The sequence below is a fragment of the Dysidea avara genome, chromosome 1, assembly GCF_963678975.1.
Source record: "Dysidea avara chromosome 1, odDysAvar1.4, whole genome shotgun sequence".
Lineage (NCBI taxonomy): Eukaryota > Metazoa > Porifera > Demospongiae > Dictyoceratida > Dysideidae > Dysidea > Dysidea avara.
Window position 1 is genome coordinate 31697280 of NC_089272.1, and position 25472 is coordinate 31722751.

At 37.1% G+C, this 25472-nt stretch overlaps 1 protein-coding gene across 1 annotated transcript; it reads left to right on the plus strand.

Moving 5' to 3' along the window:
- Positions 1 to 4167: 4167 nt before the first annotated feature.
- LOC136249710 (adhesion G protein-coupled receptor L4-like) lies at positions 4168 to 22605 on the plus strand. The gene is made up of 29 exons (XM_066041805.1): positions 4168 to 4465; positions 4519 to 4772; positions 5336 to 5442; positions 5501 to 5619; positions 5673 to 5773; positions 6279 to 6386; positions 6518 to 6599; positions 6787 to 6897; positions 7948 to 8230; positions 8284 to 8329; positions 8871 to 8951; positions 9768 to 9876; positions 10044 to 10166; positions 10659 to 10728; positions 11988 to 12099; positions 12743 to 12795; positions 12933 to 13065; positions 13380 to 13486; positions 13572 to 13683; positions 14297 to 14453; positions 14702 to 14768; positions 16858 to 16924; positions 16972 to 17069; positions 17516 to 17642; positions 17804 to 17845; positions 18197 to 18265; positions 18327 to 18384; positions 22331 to 22429; positions 22482 to 22605. The coding sequence occupies exons 1-29, from the start codon at positions 4180 to 4182 to the stop codon at positions 22529 to 22531; spliced, it is 3231 nt and encodes a 1076-aa protein (XP_065897877.1). The 5' UTR covers positions 4168 to 4179; the 3' UTR covers positions 22532 to 22605.
- Positions 22606 to 25472: the final 2867 nt, after the last annotated feature.

Consider the following 25472-nt stretch of genomic DNA (forward strand, 5'->3'; position numbering starts at 1 on the left):
TGACTGCTCTATTAGAGTATCTCGATCTTTATCACGGTTTTCAGCCCCACTCCACGAAAGATAATTTCGGTGTGATATCATTCTGAGGGGGGGGGGGGGGGGGCTTAGTTCGTGGAGTGGGGCTGAAAACCGTGATAAAGATCGAGATACTCTAATAGAGCAGTCACTCTAATACTAGTCAGTGTGTAGCGAGCTATGTAAGGATTTTCTGAGGGGGGGCTAAGCCCCCCCCCCTCAGCAGACCGAGGGGGGGCTTTAACCCCCTAGCCCCCCCCCCCCCCCCCCTTTCCGCCGCCTATGATTAGAGTATCTCGATCTCGCACTTGCTGCACCAAGTTGGATTTCGTGTTATAACTCCGAGGCTTTAAGTCTGATTCTTCTACACCATTGAAGAGCCTTTCTAAGATGATTACTCCATCTGAACAGTGATTTTCAAAGAATTACCCCAAGCAGTCTATCTGGTAGGCGTGGCAAGCAGTCGATTTTTAATAGCTAATCTCGATTGCATAATTGTTAGACACTGTTGGTTTTTTCATTGTATCTTTCTGGTTTTAAGCTCGATTTCTTTCAAACCACAAAGGTTTGAGGTTCTATAGTTAACCTATTCACCCACCGATTTTCAGCTTCTTCCCATACGCGGTTTACGCTGTAGGCGTGACTACATATTGGTGTTATTTTTCTTGAATAATCGCTCATAACTCTTTGCATGTTTATCGTATTCCAGCCAAAGTTGGTACCGAGATGCGCCTTTATACCTCCCTTCTGTGTGCACAATTTCAAGGCAATCGGATATGGCGTTCGCGTTTTATAGCAGTTTTTGTAAGTGTGCGAAAAGAGGAAGAAAATAAGAAGAAAAAAAAAAGAAAATAAGCCAATTTTTGAAGTCGAATATTTCGGGAACGCGTGAAGCGATTGCGCTCAAATTTGGAATGTGGAGCGCTGAAGTTGGAGGGAGTATCCACAGCAAAAATCGTCTTGTTTCATCAAGGCAGCACAGAGCTACGGAGATGCGCAAATTGCGTTTTCTTTCTTCCTGTCAATATACTCACGGGTGTTACGCGCCGGCTTCTTGGGCCGCACGACACACTATCGTGTGTCTTGATAGAGCAGACATCCTAATAGAGCAGTCATCCTAATAGAGCAGTCACACTGAAGAGAATTCAAGAGATCAGCTAGAAACAAGTAACCTGTATCAGGGGCTGATACAGGGGGAGTGGATGAGGTGGCTAACCACCCATCATGAATTGAACTACTTTACTGACACATGCAAATCAAAGCATTAATAGCTAAAGTACTCATACTAATCATATAAAACACTTGTAGTACACATTTTTCTGTTATGTTTAGTCACAAACTCTTTGACTGTGTATTTGTTCAACATTCAGAGACCCATCCATTAAAGTTGTGCAGAATTTACTGCAGTGAGTTTTCCATCTAGCAAGCTCACTATCATGTGTTTCTTTAGGTTCAGTATATACAAGTGGCCAGCACAAAATTTACATTTATGATCTTCAGTCAAAATTACTTCCAGATTCAATCTCAGGAGGGCAATTTTCAAAATTTTCCTGGGGGGCCATGCCCCAGATGCCCCTAGTAAGAGCATGTTGAGTGTGCTTCACACACTGAACCTATTAACACAAACACTTTGATAAATCCCCACTTCATTATATGGTAGTGTTCATTGTATAAGAAACTAGCAAAAGCATGAAACTAAGCCAGCCACCCCCTTTGATTTATTTCCAGATCAGCCCCTGTGTATAGAGATCAGCTACAAACAAGTTACCCTGTATAGAGATCAGCTACAAACAAGTTACCCTGTAGAGAGATCAGCTACAAACAATTCACCCTGTAGAGAGATCAGCTAGAAGAAGTTACCTTGTAGGGAGTTCATGCAACTATGGAAAGAGATAGTTCAGCTAGAAGAAATCACCTTGTAGAGTTCAGCTACAAAGAAACCACCATGTAGAATGTAGAGAGTTCAGCTACAAACTAATCGCCCTGTAGAGAGATTAATAGAAGAAATTATCTTGTAAAGAGTTCAGCTACAAAGAAACCATCATGTAGAGAGTTCAGCTGCAAACAAATCACCTGTAGAGAGTTCAGCTACAAACAAATCTCCCTATAGAGAGATCAGCTAGAAGAAGTTTCCTTGTAGAGAGTTCAGCTACAAACAAATCACCCTCTAGAATAATCAGCTAGAAAAGTCACCTTATAGAGAGTTCATTTACAAAGAAACCATCATGTAGAGAGTTCAGCTACAAACTAGTGACCTTGTAGAGATATCAGCTAAAAGAAATTACTTTATAGAGAGTTCAGCTACAGAGAAACCAACATGTAGAGAGTTCAGTTACAAACAGATCTCCCTGTAGAGAGATCAGCTAGAAGAAGTTACCTTGTAGAGAGTTCAGCTACAAAGAAACCATCATGTAGAGAGTTCAGCTGCAAACAAATCACCTGTAGAGAGTTTAGCTACAAACAAATCTCCCTGTAGAGAGATCAGCTAGAAGAAGTTTCCTTGTAGAGAGTTCAGCTACAAACAAATCACCCTGTAGAAAGATCAGCTAGAAGAAGTTACCTTGTGGAGAGTTCAGCTACAAAAAAACCATCATGTAGAGAGTTCAGCTGCAAACAAATCACCTGTAGAGAGTTCAGCTACAAACAAATCTCCCTGTAGAAAGATCAGCTAGAAGACGTCACCTTGTAGAGAGTTCAGCTACAAACAATTCTCCCTGTAGAAAGATCAGCTAGAAGAAGTCACCTTGTAGAGAGTTCAGCTACAAAGAAACAACCATGTAGAGAGTTCAGCTGCAAACAAATCACCTGTAGAGAGTTCGGCTAAAAACAAATCTCCCTGTAGAGAGATCAGCTAGAAGAAGTTTCCTTGTAGAGAGTTCAGCTACAAACAAATCACCCTCTAGAATAATCAGCTAGAAGAAGTCACCTTGTAGAGAGTTCAGTTACAAAGAAACCACCATGTAGAGAGTTCAGCTACAAACTAGTGACCTTGTAGAGACATCAGTTACCTTGTAGAGAGTTCAGCTACAAAGAAATCATCATGTATAGAGTTCAGCTGCAAACAAATCACCTGTAGAGAGTTCAGCTACAAACAAATCTCCCTGTAGAAAGATCAGCTAGAAGAAGTTACCTTGTAGATCGTTCAGCTACAAACAATTCACCCTGTAGAGAGAGAAGCTAGAAGAAGTCACCTTGTAGAGTGTTCAGTTACAAAGAAACCACCATGGAGAGTTCTGTAATAAATAAATGTATTATTTAAATATAATTTGTACATTACTGATAAAATCAGAAATATTTAAAGTACATTTGCTTCATCTTTTCTTCCTCCTGTGGTAAAGAAAAAAAGACAGGTTAAAAAAGTCCTAAAGCCGGCCATAGGCCGGCTTTGGGGTATACAAATACAAAAAGAAATGAAATCTAATCCAAAACAGCCAAGCTGTAAAAAAACAGTTCGGCCCTCAAAAAGGCTATGGTGAAAAAAGATGTGAAATCCAAGGTGGCGGCCAAGAAATGGCTGTGATGGTAGGTTAATGGTAAAAATTTTAACAACGACAATTCAGGTGAATTTTGTGCAAAGACCAAGTGGCACAAAAATTCACCTGAATTGTCGTTATTAAAATTTTTACCATTAACCTACCATCACAGCCATTTCTTGGCCGCCACCTTGGATTTCACATCTTTTTTCACCATAGCCTTTTTGAGGGCCGCACTGTTTTTTTACAGCTTGGCTGTTTTGCATTAGATAAAATATCTTCAGGCAGAAAATATTATGTGGAAATGTCTCCAAATTGCAGTATTTTAGCATCTATTTTTCAAAAATTTCCTGGTGGGGCATGCCCCCAGACCCCCCTAGTTCCAACATGCTTCGCATGCTGGGAAATGTGCTTTGCACACCTCTACCCAAGAGATTAGTAGCCCCCCCCTTTTATAAATCCTAGATCTGCCCCTGCTGTATATGCTGTCCAGCTACATTATTACTAACCACAGACTGATTCTTTCTTGTTTGCGGGTCTTTAAATTTTTATCAGGCACATTGCCTAATATTAGTTCCTATATATACAGTGTGTATATGGCATTAACACTAATAAGATTTTATGTTATGCACACTGTATGAAAGTGCACTATAAAAGTAACAGTAGATTGTGTTTTTCATTAGCATTGTCCATGGGAAAGCCAGATTCAAATACAATCAGAGCTATTTCATCAAATATTGTTGTACTAGAAGGAGAGAAGGTGGCTCTCAGATGCATTGCACATCCAAACAATGTAGCATTCAGGTGGACATTTAATGGACTGGACCTGCCAGATGGAGAAGAAAGTAATTATCAACTAGTTGGCTTAAATCATTCGTTAACTATTAAAAGTGCTAAAGTTGAAAACAGTGGTGAGTATAGATGCCATTTACTACAAAGAGAAATCAATGCTACAATTATGCTTCAGGTCAATTCAGGTTAGCCATAATTTAATGGCTCAAACAGTACAATAAGCCAATTTGTATTATAGTTGCTTGTCTGCCAAGTATTGCTGGTGGACTAATTTGGATTGGTCAAAGTGCTGGCAAAACATCTGTTCATCGATGTTCAGATATTCATCATGGCTTTAGATCAGGTGTGACTGTGTCCAGACGATGCAATGAGACTGGAGAATGGGAGGATGTGGATTACTCTAGCTGTACCACACACCTGTCATCTCATTCTGTGATAGTCACACAAGCAGAATTAATGGCTAACAGCAATAGCACACAGTTTGAAACACTGGTTAGTGACAGACTTAGCACTTATGTGCGTTGCTGTATGTACCGTATAAAAGAATAATACTCAGTCTATGTGCATTCTTAAGTAACCCATACTGTACTTGTCATATACATGTATGAACACAAAATACAATTCATTACTACACTGAATGTCTCTATTACTATTACCTGCTGTAAGACAAACAAGGCACACCTGATACTACCAACTGTATCAACAACTTTACACCACATATTAAATAATTATATTATTCAAGAACAAAAAATGAATTATCTAATTTTAGAAATACAGATCAAGACACATGGTAGTGTGTCATGTGACCCAAGAAGCCGCCACACCATACCATGAGTATATTGACTGAAAGAAAGAAAACATGATTTTCATACATTAAGACCATCTAAACAACATGCATTGTCTCTATATAAATTGGTCAGCTAACACATCCATACATATACAACATACATACATATTAAACACTGTAATTTTTCTGAGCATGTCTGTGCATATCAATACACTATTAGGATATATGTACAGTATGCAGCATGATTAATGTGGTGTTTGTTTTGTAGGTGAACAACTACATTCACATACTGAACTATGAGGTTGTAGATATCAACACTATTACACTGTCAACAGATAACACATTATCGGTAGCTATTATCACTTCTGTGATGAGGTGAACACTTCATAAACAATGATGATGTGATACTTGCAGTATGTATTTGTGATATTAGAAGTGATGAGAATGCACAATCAGACAATAATAGTGAATTTAGTTCCTTTATTGCATGGTTGACAAATCATCACATGACAAGAGATAACAGTATTGAAGTTATTGGATTTGTTCCTGATTGTAAGACAGTACAATAGTATACAGTAATCACCTGCATATTGTATTTATTTCAGTTCAGTGTAGTTGTGATAGGAACATCAGACCCAACTCAGTGAAGCATGTTTGTATTGGTCCTAGTGCACCTCCATGTGTTAGGACTGATGATGGTTATCAGGTGTGTCTGTCTTATTTGTGTGGTATATACATTTCAATTGATACTACTGGTCATGTGCAGTGTACGATTCAGAAGTCAGATATGGTGAACTCAATCCCAAATACGGATGTGTTAAAATTTTTGGGGTGTCACGTTTTACAGTGTACATTGGCATCATTTGTTTTAGCATTGTGATGATAATGTCTGTACTTCTTAACATAGCTACTAAAAAAATTAAATGTATGAATGTGTAATCAAATTTTTGGCGATTTAGTTGTACATATATGCTAGTCATGTATGTAGCCACCAAATCCAATTCAGCACTACCATTGACACTTATTACTGAATGTGTAGGCCTATCTGTAAGAGAGTGTTGGTTAACTGTAATTTGCAATCACTAACATACTGTACAGTATACTTAAATATTTTCTCAGTACTGTAATCATTCATGTTTGTCTCACATATATTTATATTGTTTGAATCTTTTTGCTGGTGAAGTTGTGAATACCTTGTACATCTGTTATAGTGTCATCAACCTGTATATACTGGTGACGGGGTAAAGTGTGGTCTGGATTCCGATAGTGATGGATATCCTGATGTTCAGCTTGACTGTGAAGATCAGTATTGTATGGAGGTATGTACATACACTGTATGTACAGGGTGTACAGGTAGTATTTAAGCACAAAGTGTACTATGCTACAGTAATGTTATACTCCCTTTAAGATCACATAATTACTAAGTGTATGCACATATGTATTTTTGTAGGATGTGTGTCCTACAGTATACAGTCTCAATTCTGATGGTGGCCAAGATGACTTACTATGCTCATATGTTAATGTGGATCCTGGTAAGGGTAACAATCATTTGTATAGCCCAAGTGTTGGCAGTACAGATACGACCAACAGTGTGCATTTTGATGAGCTAAATTGTTAACATTATATTACAGTATAAATGGTACAGTAGCTACGTGTACGTGTGCATATACTGTACAATGTCGTAACTCACTTTGGTGATCGTAATTATATTGATAATAGGTACTTTTCATGGATGTCTATCAGAGGTTGATGATACATGGTTAATATTCTGGCCACACACAACAGCAGGTTCTGTTGCTACTCAAAAGTGTAATGGGAATGATTCAATTGGTGAGTAATTTGACTACTAGTTATAAGCCATAAAGGATTCCCTTCCTTGAATACTAATATGGGTAGCTACATCACATGTGTCAATCAGATTCCTACAAGCTGGTCAATAATTATATCACTATACAGGGGTGAATCCAGACCTCTAAAATGGGGTACACACTTTGGAGCCTGGTACCGTATAGTAATAAACTTTGGCGGTAAAAAACTTTAGGTGAATTTGGCGAATGGACCTTATCTGCAGTGATGTCATAATTGACTAAATGGCCATGTTTAGTGTGGGTACTTCATACATAATCACTAAAATGAGCTTTGTTTGTGGATTTCATGACATGGAACTATTGGATAATAAAGGTAAAAGGCTAGTTAGCATGATGTGGTGATGAGAAATAGTCCCACCAGACGAAACCAAACTTAAGTTTTGCTATTGACGCAAAACCACGTGCATTTGTCTTGTAATTATGCCTCACCCTGCCCCTTGCTGCAGTATGTAAATGTTAACATAGCGAACTGCCATCTCTCCCAATATCCTCTGTACAAAAGCTCTGGTACAAAAGTACCCACACTATTGGCCGCCATTTTGTGCTTTGACGTCATTGTGGATAAGGTCCATAGTGTTCAATTCGCCAAAGTTTTTTTCACCAATTATTTTAGATGATCACATGAGCACATTGAGTGACCAGGTTGAGTCATAGATAGTATATTCTTCGTATGAAGAATATACTATTTATGGTGTTAAGATTGAACTTGAGATGAAGTCGATCCTTCAATACTTTAAGCCAGTACCCGCCAAAGAGAAGAAAGAAGACATTGTTTTGCCCACTCCGCATGGACCACCAAGCAGCAAAATACCACCATAATACGAAAGCTCAAGGTTGTTAGTCAGAGCTTCTTGGTTGTATTGGTATCATTTACTGAATACATATGTAGGTATGTATATATTTCCTAAAATACACTATACAGCTTGATATTCACCAGTATTGTGTAGTAACAGCTCATGTACAAATTACTTACTGGCAGTACATATTGTTTTTTTTTCTAAAACATGTGAAGGTTTAGTGACTAGAGACTGCAATGAGAATGGCACTTGGGGGAGAGTAATGAACATTCACAACTGTTATTCTATTGAAATTTCTGCTCTTTATAATAGTTCAAAGCAATTAAAAGATTTTTACATTGGGAGCAATGACACAGACATGTCTGATATAACACAATCACCAAGTTTGCTGGACTCTTTATCAATCAGTACTCAGCTGGCTTTTCTAACAAATACAACTATTGCCATGGTACCAAATGACTTACATAGAGTTAATGATATCTTGCATACTATCATAAGGTAACAACTAAAAATTTGTTAACTTTATATAACATTACACTTCATACTGTCAGCATTCAAGAATACACTGAAGACACAAATGCTTCTGGTATTGCAAAGGTACTATTATATACATACATATACAATAATAGTAAACCGTGCAACTAATTGTAATATCATGTTAGGATGTACTGAATAAATATTGTCATCTAACGTGCATTCTTGTACAGTTGTATAATACTATGATATATACACACATCATTTATTAAATGGGAATCATTATTAAAATACAAGTAACATCCAGGTGTGCACTATACTGCTTTTGTCTGTCCCTTCCTTTTCAATGGCTGAGTGATCTGTATAGGGCAGTAGAGAAACAGCAGCATGTATGCAGTGCATATGCAAGCAATGTACAGTGTACATGTGTTTACATGAGTGTGTACAGTGCATGCATGCGTGTGTGTGTGTGTGTGTGTGTGTGTGTGTGTGTGTGTGTGTGTGTGTGTGTGTGTGTGTGTGTGTGTGTGTGTGTGTGTGTGTGTGTGTGTGTGTGTGTGCATGCACACATACTTTCTGCATGGAATACAAGTTTGTATGGTAGAAAACTATGTCCATTCCTTAGCATATATATTATTTTTTAGTTGTATTCTATCTCAAATAGGAATTATCATCTACAATCAGCAATCTTTTGAATGACTCTAATAGGGGCTCATATGATTACATTCATGATGGGATTAATAAGGTGAAACTATGTTCATAAAATATTGATTGATTCAAATAATTTATATGCTTAAAAGGAAGTTTTATAGTAAATTTTGTTGGCGGTGAATGATCATTGATAAACCTTTTACAACTACACTGTACACCAGGCATTCTAGAAAAATTTACGCTACCATAAATAGTCACGATAACACAGCATGACACTTTTAAACATTTAAATACCGTAGCTTTGCTTGCGGTGGTCGCTACACATATTTGTGACCGGATCTGCAAAAAGGGGTCTTATAATAGCTTTTCCAATTGCATGCACTTTACAATCCATAGTATGACACCAGCCACTGCTATTACTCGTGGTGCTACTTATCACATGTAAGTACACAATTATGTGCATGTGATGTAGTGACACTGACTCACTCAACTGAGACAATGGGTTAAACACATGATGAGTTATAACTCGTCAAACTTGGAAATTTGGAATGGCTGTAAGACCCCTTTTCGCAGATCTGGTCACATTTACTGATACAATCACGTACTGCTTGAGTGATCCGTTGATAAACTGAGTGATCAACTGTCTTGGTCTACATATTATAACTTTATTATTATTACAATATATTGTACTACATTGAACATTTGTCCTTTGTGCACTGCTTAAAATCAAGTGACACAGTATGTAACTACGTAACTAGTAGTAGCATACAATAGTTTAGTACAATAAAACACTGAAAGCTACAACGTATTAGTATATATAACACTACATAAGTACGAACAACTAATAAAAGTGTAAATTTTGTGATAATCTATAATTATAGGTTTTTTCTATGTTGCTTATTTTATTTAGGAAGCAGAGTCTCTTCTTGAAAACATCGACAATTTTGCTAATGTATTCCGATCATTGTTAGTAACTTCAAATCAACAACCTAGTGTAACACTGAGTGCAAAGAACTTTGGTAGGGCTATGTGTTATATAACTAATAAGATCTGTGAAAGTTTAGTAGCTTGGAATGATATATGATATTGTATGGTCAGTGCTTGCCTCGGAGTCAGGAGTCACTGACTGCTCTATTAGAGATATTTGTAATGGTGAACATAAACATGAGTTTTACTTCTTTTATAGATGTCAGCTTTGAGCTACCATCAGTGGATGATTTCCATTCACCCAGTGAATTAAAATTTAAGACAGAAAATGCTGAGATATACATTCCATATGCTTCATTAAGATATCAAATGGAGGTAGAAGGTATGACCATGTTGTCTAGTAAAGTACAGTATACATAAGTGTGACCGGGCCTGCGAAAACAGGGCATGTGGGTACATAAAATTTGCCTACTTTTTCAACATTTGTCATCCATAACTATTTTTGCCACTGTACTATTGTCATTCAATTTTTATCCTTTATTAAATATATTATTGACTTTATAATAAAAGTTACAGAATACAAATATTCTATTCTAACCCTGAAATATGGCCTGTTATATGACGGGATGTAGTTTGTGCCCACATGTCCTGTTTTCAAAGGCCCAGTCACAAAATATGTTTTTTCAACATGTATTTTGGCATTGAGAAAGTTATTGTCTTTATTATTACAATAATATCTTGTACTACACTGAATTTTGCATCTCATTATCACTGACAATGTGGCTATATTATGGGAAAAGCAACCACAATTTTGACATACCTATTATTATCTTGCAGTGTTATTGAACAGTATCATGTCGATAAACTTTTGTAGGAGCTCTGGTACCAGTCGCAAATTATGCTGCTCAAAATCTTGCCAGCTTTTTACCAGCTAGAACTCTGAAGTAAGAAATTGATAATGGTGTGTTGTACACTGCATGCATGATTTAATACTCATATCTTTAGCACACATTTTCGTATAGTATTTATGTATGTGAAAGCACTGTATTATTATGTAAGACAAGTACACAAAAAAATTGGAGTTTTCAACTAGAGTAGGGACCATAGCTCATTGACAAAAAGTACTGAAACAAGCTGGAATAGTGCACGATATTAAATCACAGTAAACAATAAGAAGTGTTATATCCCTACTGTGCCAATGGAAATACACAGTAGGGGTATAACACTTCTTATTGTTTTACTGTGATTTAACATTGTGCACTACAGCTTGTATCAGTACTTTTTATCGATGTGCTATGGTCCCTATTCTAGTTGAAAATTCCACTTTTTTTTGCATACTTGTTTGTTAACTTTTTTGTAAATAATTGTTTTGACTGGTGAACCCATGCGTACCGCATCTGAAATGGTGCCGCAAGCCCCAGCTATCGTCTGAAAAGTTAAGTATTCATTACGCTTCATTGTCAGCTATGTTCAACCCATTACACAACATTTTGAATCAAGAACTGTTCGAAAAGCACCTCTGCAATCCACGCATACCGAAAGAAATGGTGCTGCATGCCCTAGTTATATCAATTATCATCTGAAAAGTGAAGTATCCATTACGTTCCATTGTTGGCTATGTTCAACCTGTTACACAGCAGTACAAATCAAGAACTGTTCGAAAAGCACCTCTGCAATCAAAATAGCCACTATGCAAAAGATGGATGATTTCCATTACGAAGGGAAGCCATTACATGCTACCGCCAAATTGACACTCTTTGCTGTCAGCAAAGATGAATGGGACACAAAGGAGGACACTGGTAAGTTCATGAAGAATGTGTTGTACACACTGCAGTATGCCAATCAGGCTGAATCAACGTCGAACAGTGAAAAATCAAGCATGTACAACTATAATCTTAGCCGTTATTGAGTTACGCTTATCTGAAGGCATCAGTCAGTCAGTCAGTTACGCAGTCAGTAGAAAACTTTGTTAAATCATTTTTTTAAAAATCTGTAGCAATTTGTTGAAAGTGTTTTGGGTCGATCTGAAAGTTTGTTTGGGCTTAGTTTTACCTAACCAATACTGCCTCATTGTCGTCAGGTAAAATTGAGGCTGGTTTTTGGGTGATGTTATTTTGTGGGCCACGCCTACTCCTTTGTGGTCCCTACTATACATATCGTACTGTATGATATTCTGTAGTGCATAAAGTGTTCTCTATTACAGCAACACCGCAGTCATAGAACTTTATGGCCAACTCATCTCCAGTCAAATATCATTAGAACCTATTTCACTACCACCAGATGGTTATGTTAGACTGATGTTTAAACTGAAAAATGTAAGTATAATATGCATAATAGTTGTATACAAGGCAATATTAAAGTTGAATTGCATGAAACACGTAGCACACCACCTGTAATGGTTAACAAACTGATTTATTTACAATGTACTGTACAATATTATGGAGTGCTGTATTGTAATGAAACAAAATATCATCAAACATTATAATTAGTGAACACCATTACCATATTCCTATACTATTTAGCAGGAATGGAGGTCAAATAGTGGAGTTTGGCAATAACAATTATCCTGTGAAATTGAAGCACACTATAGCCATGGATGCCATTTTCGGACAGGGCTGGGACATACCCCCAATGAAGATATTTATTTTTAGAAGCTCCAAGTTAGAATTTTAGACCAGGAAAATTAAGCAGCTGTGTACATTATTGAGTATAAAATGTGACTGCTCTATTAGAGTATCCATTTCCACTGCCTATCCCTTTTGGCTATAGACCTCAGTGTAGAACAGTATGCAACACATCTGTTTATAGGGTATGCTCATTTGTCTATTACCCACTGTTTTGCATGCTTTTCAAAATAAAAACTTGGATGTGGTGCTTATTATTCACTGTAGTCAGTGTGCACAATATGCTGCTACTGTATCATAACATTCCTAACCTTTCTGTGTGTATGTACTTTAGCCCTCAAGTGGACAACCAAGATGTGTATTTTGGAATGCCAGTCTTCAGATAGAGTATGTCTATTGATGTTCAGACAAATAAAGTTAATATGCATTCACATGTAATGTACAATTGGTGATATTTTATAATTTTTATATATTTGCATATTAGTTCCCTTACAGCATATTAATATGTTTCATATTAATTTTAGTGATGACACTGGAGGATGGTCTGAAGAGGGAGTGTTTTTGGATGTTGAGAACACAAACTCTACCACCATAACATGTGTTACTAAACACCTCACTAGTTTTGCTGTACTAGTGGATACTACTGGAGCTGCACAAGTGAGTGTTGAAAGCATATGATTTCTGTAGACCTATCATTTCATTGTATCCACAACATCTAGATTTCTTCAGTACACTATATGCTACAGTGTGCCTGCTCTGTAATTTTACTATCTACCATTTAGCCACATATGAATGTACTGTATGTACATAGGATAAGCTACAGCATTATGTCATTGAAACATGTCCTTAGCAGGTTAATCTGTGCAAAGTATGACTTTGCAGTAGCTGTTTTTATATTCCATAAATAAACTATTAAATACTTGAATCTCTATTTACTGACAATTTGCACACGTACATCTTCATATTTACAGAAAACACATAGAACTCATGCTCAATCTTTATCAATTGTCAGTTACATTGGTTGTGGTGTTTCCATCATTTGTCTGTTGGCTACCATAATCATCATATTACTATTCAGGTACAAAGACTACAAATATTGCATGTACTGTACGTATTTACTGAACAGCACACTTGTGTTATGTATGTAAGTATATCTTTTGTAGGAAATCTGCATTCAAAGCTGAGCAGAATATGATCCATATGAGCCTTTCTCTTGCTTTGTTGTTGGGGCTGGTTGTATTTGTTAGTGGAATAGAAACTGCTGGTGATAATAAAGTAAAAATCGTCTACTGTATATGTACATATATATTGCATTGACTTTGAGATACATGACGTACCATATATACAGCACATAGTTTCAGAAATGTAAATGTTGTAAGCATCAAAATACTTCATGGCTAGTAAGACCCACAAAAATAAACCACACACAATTTTTTAGCAGTAATGCACTTATAATTTCAAAGTGTATGTAATGATGTACAGTATGAGAAAATGGTGCATTTAAGCTCTGTATCATGTAAGGGTTGTATGGCTGCAGCAGCATTTCTACATCGTTTAATATGTATGTGATTTGCTTACTTGTGCCACGTTACAGTAAAACATCTTGTGTCGCTTACAACTGAGCCTCATGGTTTAATCAAAACGTAATTTTATTCATTGCTACAATATAGGTAATGATTCTTGTAAGTTTCTTGTCCAAATAAATTATTTCACATAAATGCCAATGGTTGTATGGTTTATGCACAACTGGGATCATGTACATATGTAGTGTTCTTACACTGTATTGTGATTTCAAGAGTATATTTTACATAGTATGTTATTTATTGTACCATATAATTATAAAGAGTACCACATATGCAATATTATTATGCATGCTGTTTATATACAGGTAGCATGTATAGTGGTGACAGTTTTGCTCCATTATTTCTTTCTGGCTGCTTTCTGTTGGATGTTGTGTGAAGGGATCATCATCTATGTTCTGTTGGCACAAGTCTTCTATGATGGATTCTTTAAACGTTTGCGATTTTATAGTATGATTGGATGGGGTATGCATACATATGCTGTATTGTAAAATACTTGTTTTTGAAAAATGCAACATTAATGTTAACACTTTAAACTAAGTTGATGCACTCACAGTTGTTGGGTACAATGATAAACGATGACTGGTTCCCTCCTCTGTTTATAATAATTGTTGCATCACTAAATCTATACAATATACAATTTGTTTGTTGTCACGTTTGGCAAGACTTAGACACAGTTGTATGAAGTTAGATACATTTTACCTCACACACAGGAATGCCAATACCAATAGTGGCAATTACAGCTGGACTATCATATCACCACTATGATGATGACAAGATGTAAGTCTTCGGTAATAATGACAGTGTATGTATTCACAATAGTGATATGTGTGGTCTATATATATATATGTACCACTCTGCGTGGGCAGTTCAAAGGCACCGCCAGTGCCATAATTTGTATATTGCACTGCTGCAGACCGCAGCGAGTGCATTATAACTTATAACGCACTGGTTGCGGTTTTGTAGACCACAACGAGTGCATTATAAGTTATAATGCACCGACCGAAGTGCAATATACAGATATTGCACTGGCTGCGGTTTTGTGCAGCATAGCACAAGTGCCGGTGGCGAAGACCACTACGACACCTCACCTAATAGGTGGAAAGACACTACACAGATCACTCGAATTCTTTTATAGCCTGACATGTAAAGGTCGATTGTGGGCCATAACGTCACCAATACGTATAATGTTTACAAGCAGCCAATGGCGATCGAAAAAGCCAACGCGGGTGGCCACAACTCTAGTCTACATATATATAAACGTACTTATACACCTTACTAGTCTGGTGCCATCTTAGCCCAGATTAAACTGTAGTCCACTTCGACAATGACTGGGGTGGAAGAAGTGAAAGATGTTTTGTGGATGTGCGGGTGTTCAACCCTCTGGCTGCTTCTAATGCGTCCTCATCACTGGCCTCCTGTTATCGGAGGCACGAGAACATTAAGAAATGCGCGTATGCTCAGAGAATTCGTGAGGAGGAGCATGCCTCTTTTACCCCCCTGGTAATGTCTGCCTCTGGTGGTTTGGCTCATGAGGCATCTGTTTTTTTATCAACGCTTGGCTCGTCAACTTTCAAATAAGTGGGGCGATGATTACTCTGTTGTCATGGGGTGGTTAAGGTGTTGTCTATCTTTTTCTCTCTTGCGGTCCTCCATACAATGCATCCGCGGAACCCGCTCATCCATCGGTCACTATGTTAAGACTCCCCCAATTGTGGAGCTGATTCGGGCAGAGTCTCAGTTTGCCGTGGACTAAGAAAGTCCCGGTTTGTCCAGCACAGGCCATTTATGTGCTGGGGGTGGTAGGCAAGGGCAGTCCATCAAGCCCGGGAAAAAAATAAAAATAAAAAAAATAAAAAATATATATTCTAAATAATACTAACCTTTACGTTCGATTGTGGTAACCAGTTTTGTCATGCCACCAGATTCGAGTTTAGTCAGTGTGAATAGTAAGAATTAGACTAATATCATTAGTTAGGTTTTGTTTACTTAAACCGTCTATTTAGCTGCTTTTTTTCGCTCGAGAGAATCACTATGGCGATTAGTCTGGTGCTTAGTCTATATGGCACGCTGGCATGCTGAGCACTACATGATGAGAGTGGAACAGCGAATGCAGGTTAGTGATATAACCCATAGCGTACTAGCTTTCAATATCTCAGGTGGCTGCAGTACTGCAGGTGGAACGTCATCGCAACGTCAGGCTTGGTTACCCACAATCGATGTTAGAAACCTGGCCATTATAAGTGTTACAGCTGTCTTGTGAGACTCTCCCCACTTATTAGGTGAATGGTACATAACAGTTATACAACGTGCACTCGTGCTCTGCCTGTATAAACGCACTTGCCTTCGGGCCTGACGGCCCTCAGGCTCGTGCGTTTATATCAGGCAGAGCACTCGTGGCCGTTGTATAACTATATAATATATATTGTGAGAGTAAAATTCCTGTAGTTCATTATTATAGTACCTCAATCACACAAAGCTTTAGTGGAGGTCACCAGTTATTGAGAAGTGCTCACTATCATATGCCTGCAGCTGGTGCCTCATAAGTTTGTGTTGTTTATAGAATCAAATGTATATTATAGTATCAGCGCACTTGGATGAAGCAATCTGGGTTTGGGTCAGGCAATTAAGCATTGTAGGCAACACTGCTGTAATGTTACTTTGTTTTCTTAAAAAAACCATAACTGTAATGCTTCTTTGATTTATAACATGTGTTACATACATAGAACAACTGACTGCTATGCTAGAGTAATTGACCATTTTATTGGAGCATCTTGATCCCTTGTTGTCTGATCTACTAGACCTAATCCATCACCCTTGTAGTTGTACTATATATATATATATTGGTATATAAATTATCCATCTGTAGCTGTTGGTTGCCAGAAAAGAATGGTATCATATGGGGATTCATTGCTCCTGTTATATCAATCATTGTGGTGAGTATTGTGATTATCAATCTATGTCTAGCATAGACCATATACAGTGTAACACTGGCATCCTCTTGCTGGTAATTTATACCATCTTCAAGATATCAAGAAAGAAAATAAAGAATCAGCAAATCACCAAAGTTGACATGGGAAAGTTAGTAACACCTATATCTGGTACAGTACTGTATTTATGTACATATATATGCACTAGGTACTATCAGATGTGTACACACATTATATTTAATAGTTCTAGTGTGCATCAAAATTTAATTGGATTTTGACAATAATATAATTATTATGTACAAGTGTAGTTAGACCATGGCATAGAGAATGCTTTAGCTTGAATGCTTCATGTTTGCACACTCAACAGCCTTGTCACAAACCTTGATAAAAGATTGTGTACTTTGTGAGGATTCTAACAAAATCCCTGTCATTGTCTAAGCATCTAAGCCATCTGCTGTAGTGACATTACACCATTCCTTAGATATGCTAAATGACATGCACATAATAAAGATGCACGTGGCTACATAGTACATACGCATGTGCTGTATGTGTAAAGAAATATAAACCATTAGCTATATACATTATTGTATGTTTCAGAAAACTTATCTGGGGCATTGTGATTCTGCAACCAATTTTGGGATTCACTTGGATAGTTGGATTGATAGCAGTGAACAAACACTACCTAGTATTTGCTTGGATTTTTACTGTTTTAAATTCTTTTCAGGTGGGTGCTACAAATCACATATTACCACTGCACATATTAACATACACATATACATGCAGTAGCTGCTCCTCATATCTAAGTATGCATAATGTCAATCAGCTGCTACCTGTATACAGTACATACTACAAAATGAATGATTATTATATTTCTCTACATTATAGGGACTTTTTATATTCATACTATATGTACTTCGGAATGAGGAGGTGCGTGTAACTATAAGGCATGTACCTGTATGTAGTGTACAGTAGTTGATATATGTACATCAATACAAGTACACATAATTATGCGTGTGTGCTTGTGGGCACAAGATTTACCTACATTACTGTAATTTTATTATCAATGACTTTTTATGTCATTTAAGCATTCATACAACTTTTTCAGTTATTATACTAAGCATTTATACTCGCAACTTTTTCACCCAGACTTTTGAAGGCTGCACTGTTTTATACAGCTTGGCTGTTTTTGTGTTGATAACTACATATAAACCACATATTAGTCTATGTGCATACTTATTGTATAATATAATTATATTGTATACGCTCGACTCCATTTAGTTTAGAGAAATAATAAAACAATACATTGGATACCCAGCCAAGTGGAAGACTCCAAGTCCTATTGTTAAGGTAAACAGTCCAAATGTTACCTCCGTGGATGTTAAATCCTTTCTTGGTGTATATTTCGTAGATAAATTCACACTCTGCCAAAACCATATCTCAAACCACTCTACTTGCCAGCATGGAAAGTATGTAAGCTGAAATTAAATAAATATATATATGTATATTATGCAGCCATACATGGCCATTTTATGTATGATGTCCATGTGCAGAATATGATACATGACAATCTTTATAATAGCATGCAGTGCAACCAACAATAATAAAAATACAATGATGTAGCATGCACATACAGTACATTTATATATACACATAATGCACAATGCAGCCACTCTGCAGATTTTGATCTATATACACGTAGCTGTTTTGATGTAGGTGTTATTATTAGGTAGTCACCAATTAAATACCCTAATGATATGTAGTTCCAATGGTTGTAAATCTGGCTTTACTTTTCAGTTTTGGATATATGTCAGTTCAATATCCAAATGATACACCATACCCAAGCTTACAGCTTAAGTATGAAAGGTGTTTTTCCGTAGCCATATAATGAAACTTGTGCATTAAGGACACCTTGGGACTAACCAAAAGTGTCCTAATTACAAAGGTGGATTTTCCCTTTTATGTGGACCAGCTTCCCAAACATTTAGTCTCAAGTTTTATGTCATCAAAAAGCACTTTGATACAAGTGATATGGGTTATGAGGCTATAAAGTGTTCCATACAATTAGTATGGAACAATAATGAGTGCAAACATGTTTGAAACATGAAAACATGCTTCTTCCAGTTAGGGACCCGCCGATTATGCTGGCATAATTATGAGCATAATAGGTGTCTGAAAGCATTGAGCATAATGCTAGCATAATAGGAAGAATATTTGTGTAATAGTATGAATTCTTGCTTATCAAAATAGTTATCACAGAAATATCGATATACTCTAATAGAACAGTCAGTAACTCTAATAGAACAATCACACAGCTGACTGTTCTATTAGATAGGGTCCGCAATCCGAAAAATCAACGTCTACAAATCAATCCCCCTACCATTGTGGGATGTTCATTGTAGTATCCCATTGCTTGATCCACCATGAAACTGGAGGCACGATTGTTGGCTTCACAGAAATATCATTTTCAGTATCTCACAAGATGCAAGATTTATTTTTAAAATTTCGTGCTCCACACAAAGGACCGGATGAAACTTTCTACTTAGCCAAATCGTGTCCAGAGTTGTTGTAGTTGAAAACTACGCACAGATAAGTAAATAATTTGCTGGGCGCCCGGCACAGGGTTGCTTTCTTTGAAAAAAAAACAGACAAAGAAATACGAAGTTTCAAATTCAAACTGCCCTACCACCCAGGGCAAGAGAAGCCAACTCTTCCTCATAGTGTTTCGATACGGTTGGGTGCATAGTCTGTCTATGCTGTTAGTTTAGAAAAGATCTGAGACTTCTCACCATCTGGATTTATTTATTTATTTATTATTTATTATTATTGATTAGCAAAACCCATTGGGTAAATCGCTAATGTACAAAAACAAAATTTTAGTGTCTATGCATTTTGCAAACAGTTCTTGAAAGTAAGTAAGTCTATATTGTCAAGATCTTCCATATCTAAATTGTTCCAGTCTGGTATTGATCTTGGTAAGAAAGAGTTACTATATCGATTTGTTCTGGCATACAACTGTAATAGCTTCAAGGGATGGTTTGCCCTGGTACTTGTTGCAGGAGATAACACTGGCAGATACTGATTTGGAAAATAAATTAATTTGTTTACAAACTTAAACAACAGCATCAGACGTGCCTGTTTCCTACGATCTTCCAGTGTTGGCCATTTTAATTCCACTAACATTTCAGTTATACTGTCCCTATGATTCCTTCTCCAAGGTCTATTTAACACGAAACGTGCAGCACGATGTTGTATCATCTCTAACTTGTGAATGAGTGATTGTTGATGTGGATCCCAGATAGAAGAGCAGTATTCAATAGATGGCAAGACAATCTGTTTATATGCATGTTCTTTTAAGTGAGGTGGACAATGGTGGAGAGTTCTTCGCAAAAATCCCAGTAGACGATTAGCTTTATTGGACACTGAAGTTATGTGAGGGGTCCATGACAACTTGTTATCTAAAAGTACTCCCAAATAGTGATGTCTCTGGATGACGAACATCAAAAGTTTCTGCAGCATCAAAGAATTGTGTCGCTCTTTCTAGCCATTTCCAGCGCTTCTGCAGCCACAACAATCATCAATTATAGACCAAAACTATGGCAAAAGATGTCCCTGAACGTTTGGTAATAGCAGTTGTCAATTATTGTTTCATCCACAGCTTCCACGCTTCGCTTTAAGCTACGCATCAAGGGAGGCAGCAAAATCGTCCAAATTTGACTTCACCTCTCACGCTCCACAGTAGCTTCAAATCTTCACTAGATCACCCTACATCACTATTATGCTTCAAAACATCCCAAAACAAACCGAAAAATGCACAAAATCTTTCATTTTTGATTCGAGCTGGGTGGAGCTGCTGGTATACTGCATCATATGAAATCACAGAAATACCAACTACTACTACTACTACCAAACGTTTTGAACCATCTTTTATCATCATTCTAAACAAAATTAAGTGACCAGTGTGGCATCAGAAGTACTGGAAAGCACTTTGGTACCATTGAGAGAATCCCTAGAAATGACGCACGAAAATTTTGACGTTCTTCACCCAGATGGTGAGAAGTCTCAGATCCTTTCCAGACTAACAGCATAGACAGACTATGCATCCAACCTTATCACATTACTATGAGGAAGAGTTGGCTTTTCTTATCTTGGCTGGTAGGGCAGTTTGAATTTGAAAATTCATGTTTTGTTTTCTGCTTTTTGAGAGAAAGCAACCCTGTGCCGGTAACCCAATGAATCATTTGCTTATTACTGTGCGTACTTTTTAACTACATTAACTCTAGATAATACCTAGCTGAGCAGCAAGTTCTATCCTGTTCTTTGTGTGGAGCACGAAATTTAAAAAATATTTTTTGCATCTCACGAAATACTAAAATCGATAGTTCTGTGAATACAACAATTGTGCCTCCGGTTTCATGGTGGATCTAGCAATGGGATACTACAATTAACATCCCACAATGGTAGGGGGATTGATTTGTGAAAGTTGATTTTTCAGATTGCGGACCCTATATTAGAGTATATCGATCTTTTCTGTGATATGCATTTTGACAAGTAAGTTTGTGCTTCACTCACTTATTATTTATCCATAAATTGGAAATTATTAGCAGAGCATGAGAACTGAGGCATAAATAATTGGGCATAATTTGAGCATAATGGGTAAGTATTGAGCATAAATTTAAGCATAATAGGTAAATTTTTGAGCAGTGCAGCATAGCATAATAGGTAAATTATGAGCATAATCGGCGGTATTGGAGTTTCGCTTCACGATATATCGTGCAGAAATATATCACGATATTACTATTTATCGCGGTTATTAAAGATGACTGCTATATTAGAGTAGCTGACTGCTTTATTAGGGTATCTCGATCCTAGCTGACTGTTCTATTAGAGTATCTCGATCTTTGTAAAAAAAAATTGACTAGCTAGTACTAGGTCCTTGTTTGCAGTAGTATCACGTGATTATTTGAGGTGCATTATAACAACCTTAAGGGCTTAATAAGCTGTCACAAACACTAAAAATCGTAATAATATCGATATCGTGATATTATCGTTTCACCGAAATCTACGCGATACAGATATCGTTTCATTGCAATACCGCGGTATTACTATAATACCGAGAAACCGCCCAGCCCTAATCGGCGGGTCCCTACTTCCAGTACAGAACCACTGGGGGTGAGCACACTTTGGTAATATTATGGGGGTCAGGTGAACACGAACCAACTATAAATAGCTATTATTGTAAAATAGTACCTCTTTCTTAAAAACATTACAACATTAACTGGTTAATTCACTCGTCCAAGAATTCACTGAACACATTATAAAGGATTTTGCTTGTGAAGTCCTTATTGTAAGTCCACTGGTCATGTCTATGCAATTATTGTAACTCGGTATTGATTTAAGTGCATTACTATATAGGTAATGGCAAACGTCATCCAAGCCATGAACCGCAGGACAAGAGCAAATTAAATGTCAGTCAACAAGAAAATAACTCAAACATTGTTAGCTCTTATAAAAGTGAGATATACCTAATTATTTGAATCATTTATAATTTAATTGTTTTATCCAGGTGATACATCAATTGGTGAAATTGAACATCAAGATATTTCTGCTGTTTAAGAAATACACTTTTTGCACTGTTGTAAATTGATCATATTGTAAACTAATTAACTAAATTTTAATGGCAGAAAATTTTGATGAGTGATGGTTTCTAATAAATTTTCCCTCTCAAACTTTTCGCATCAAGACACACGATAGTGCGTCGTGCGGCCCAAGAAGCCGGCGCGCCACACCGTGAGTATATTTACAGGAAGAAAGAAAACGTCATTTTCACACCTTTGTATCTCGGTGATTCCTTATCCGATTGGAACCAAATTTGCAGCAGAGTTTTCCACCAGCCAGGGAAGTATACATTCCAAATTTGAAGGAAATCGCTCCAGCCATTTCCGAGATACGAGCTGCCAAAGTCTCGATTTTTTTTCTTCGTTTTTTTTCTTCGTTTTTTTACTTCGTGTTTTCGCACACTTGCAAAAATTGCTATAAAACACAAACGCGTACTCCAATCGCCTTGAAGTTTGGCACACAAAAAGGGAGTCCAAAGGCGAATCCTAGCATCAAATTTGGTGCAAATCCGATGAATGGTTCAGGAGTTATGATCAATTATTCGTGTAAAACAAGGTCAATTTGTTGTCACGCCTACAGGGTGAACCACTTCATGGAATGAGTTGAAAATCGTTTTGTGGATAGATCAACCATTGTAGGAGTGCCTTTTGGTGGTTTGAAAGCAATCGAGATAAAGATCATGGAGATATGATACGAAACCGAAGGTGTGTAACAATTGTGCGATCGAGATTCGTGAATAAAATACCAATAATTTTCACGCCTACCAGGCAAACCGCTTAGAGCAGTGAGCTGAAAATGGGTATGTAGCTGGAATAGTCATCGTAGAAAGTCCTTGCAGTAGTACAGAACAATCGAATTACAAACCACTGAGTTATGATTCCAAAGCCAACTCTGTGTAGCAAATGTGAGATAGAGATACTCTAATTAGAGATTTCCAACTAAATTAAATAATTAACATTCTATGCATTCATTGGTATGACAAATATTGTGCTATTTTCCAGGGTCATTTTAGTGCAAACCCCGGCCCACCCCAATTGGTGGCTCCTATCAAAAGATATAAGCAAAAGAAGTTGACAGTGTGCTGATTTTTGTGTACAGTATTTTCAATGCTTTTTACATATATCTCATGGTACTGTTCTATACCATATGCGTATTTTGTACCATACGCGTATGGTACATACCATATGCGTATACGCGTACGGTACAACCATACGCGTATGGTACGGAAAATCGTACCATCTGAGTATAGCTAAGGCCACACCAAGTCAAACCTTAGTTTCTGGTCACCCGCCCGCATGGAAAACTGGAACCCCAGTTTATGAGGACTATTATTAATATTACAGGCGCTTAAGTGTACGTGACCAAGGACAGTGATTTTTAAACACTGCAAAAGATCGAGATACTCTAATAGAGCAGTCAGGGATTCTAATAGAGCAGTCACACTACCCTTAACTCTAATACTAGAATAGACAGATACTACTATAACGTTTTTGACTTGTCCTTGATTAGCTATATAGCTATTAGTAATGCTTCTGTTGCCAGTAAGTAACTTCAGTACAGTATGCATGTAGCATTGATCAATAGCCTAATGATCAGATATACCATAGCTTTAAACTTTCCTAACAATTCAGATGTGGTCCTCTAATGATTAGTCTAGTAACTCTTCTAGTGGATCTAAACTTGGACTTCCTTATCACTGATCACTGATATACTGACTAGAAATCCGGTAACATTTGGTGAGCTCAAACTTCAACTTTTCCATGATTAAATAATTGCAAGTATGGTCCTAAATTAACAAGTGCATGGCATCCCTTAGTTAAAACATTAACTTAGCTTTCCCACATGATCACTGAAAAACACTAGCCTGGAGCACTCAACAACTCAACTCAAAACTTTGACAGCTACTTTACTGAAGGTTTACTGTATAGAAGGCTAGAAACGCATGCATATATAGTTGGCGAAGACTTCACATTTGAAAAGGTTTCTGATGTGTTAATATAGTTTTGGATTATTATTAGCTAGCTAATAAATAATAATTTCCTGACATAGCTAATGAAACATTTCATTTGTAAAGCAAAAGTAGCTACATGAGCAGACCTTTCCTTAGTGTTAGCTACACATTGTTGTGCTCAGCAGTGTAGCTAGCCATCAGCAATTTTCCTGGTGCACTTTGCAGAAGCATAATTAACTACTTATGCTATAAACTACTTATGCTATAAGAATGTTGGTTAAGCTTGGTTGTAAACTCAATATGAAATGGGTAAATTGAGCAAAATTAATAACATTACAGTATTACTGGTGTATATGTAAGAGTCTATGATAGTCCTGAAGTCCTGATCATCCGCCCGCCCGCATCCTTTTGTTGGCTAGGGAGTGACCAGAAACTAAGGTATGACTTGGAGTGGCCTAACCTGGTATGCGTACAATATCAAGCAGAAAGTTTTTGCACTGCCGTACCTATTGACTACGTCTGATGGCACTCTGCTTTCATTTCTGTTCGGGGAAGAGGGAGGGGGGAGGAGCTAGTCTTTCTGTTCAGTGAAGATCGAGATACTCTAATAGAGCAATCATATATTTTATTATTATATAATTGCAAGACCTCGCACAGCGAGTATAAATGCAATATACAAATCAAAATAAGTAGCTACAGCTAACTAATTACAATTTTACAGTTCATTTATAAGGTTGTTAAACACAGTGATAGATGAAGCTTCAAAAGTCTCTGGTTGCAAGTTGTTCCATATAGCAGTGGAAGGAAAAAAGCTGAATTTATATGTGTCAATTCTAGTGAATGGCAGGGTAAGTTGATCTGATTATAGCTATTCTATTCTCTAGAGCTAAGATCAATTTAGCTTTACTGCGATTAAGATATAATCTACTTTACTGCATGATGCAAACCTTTTTAAAGTAAAGCATTCCTTAAAATAAAAGAATAACA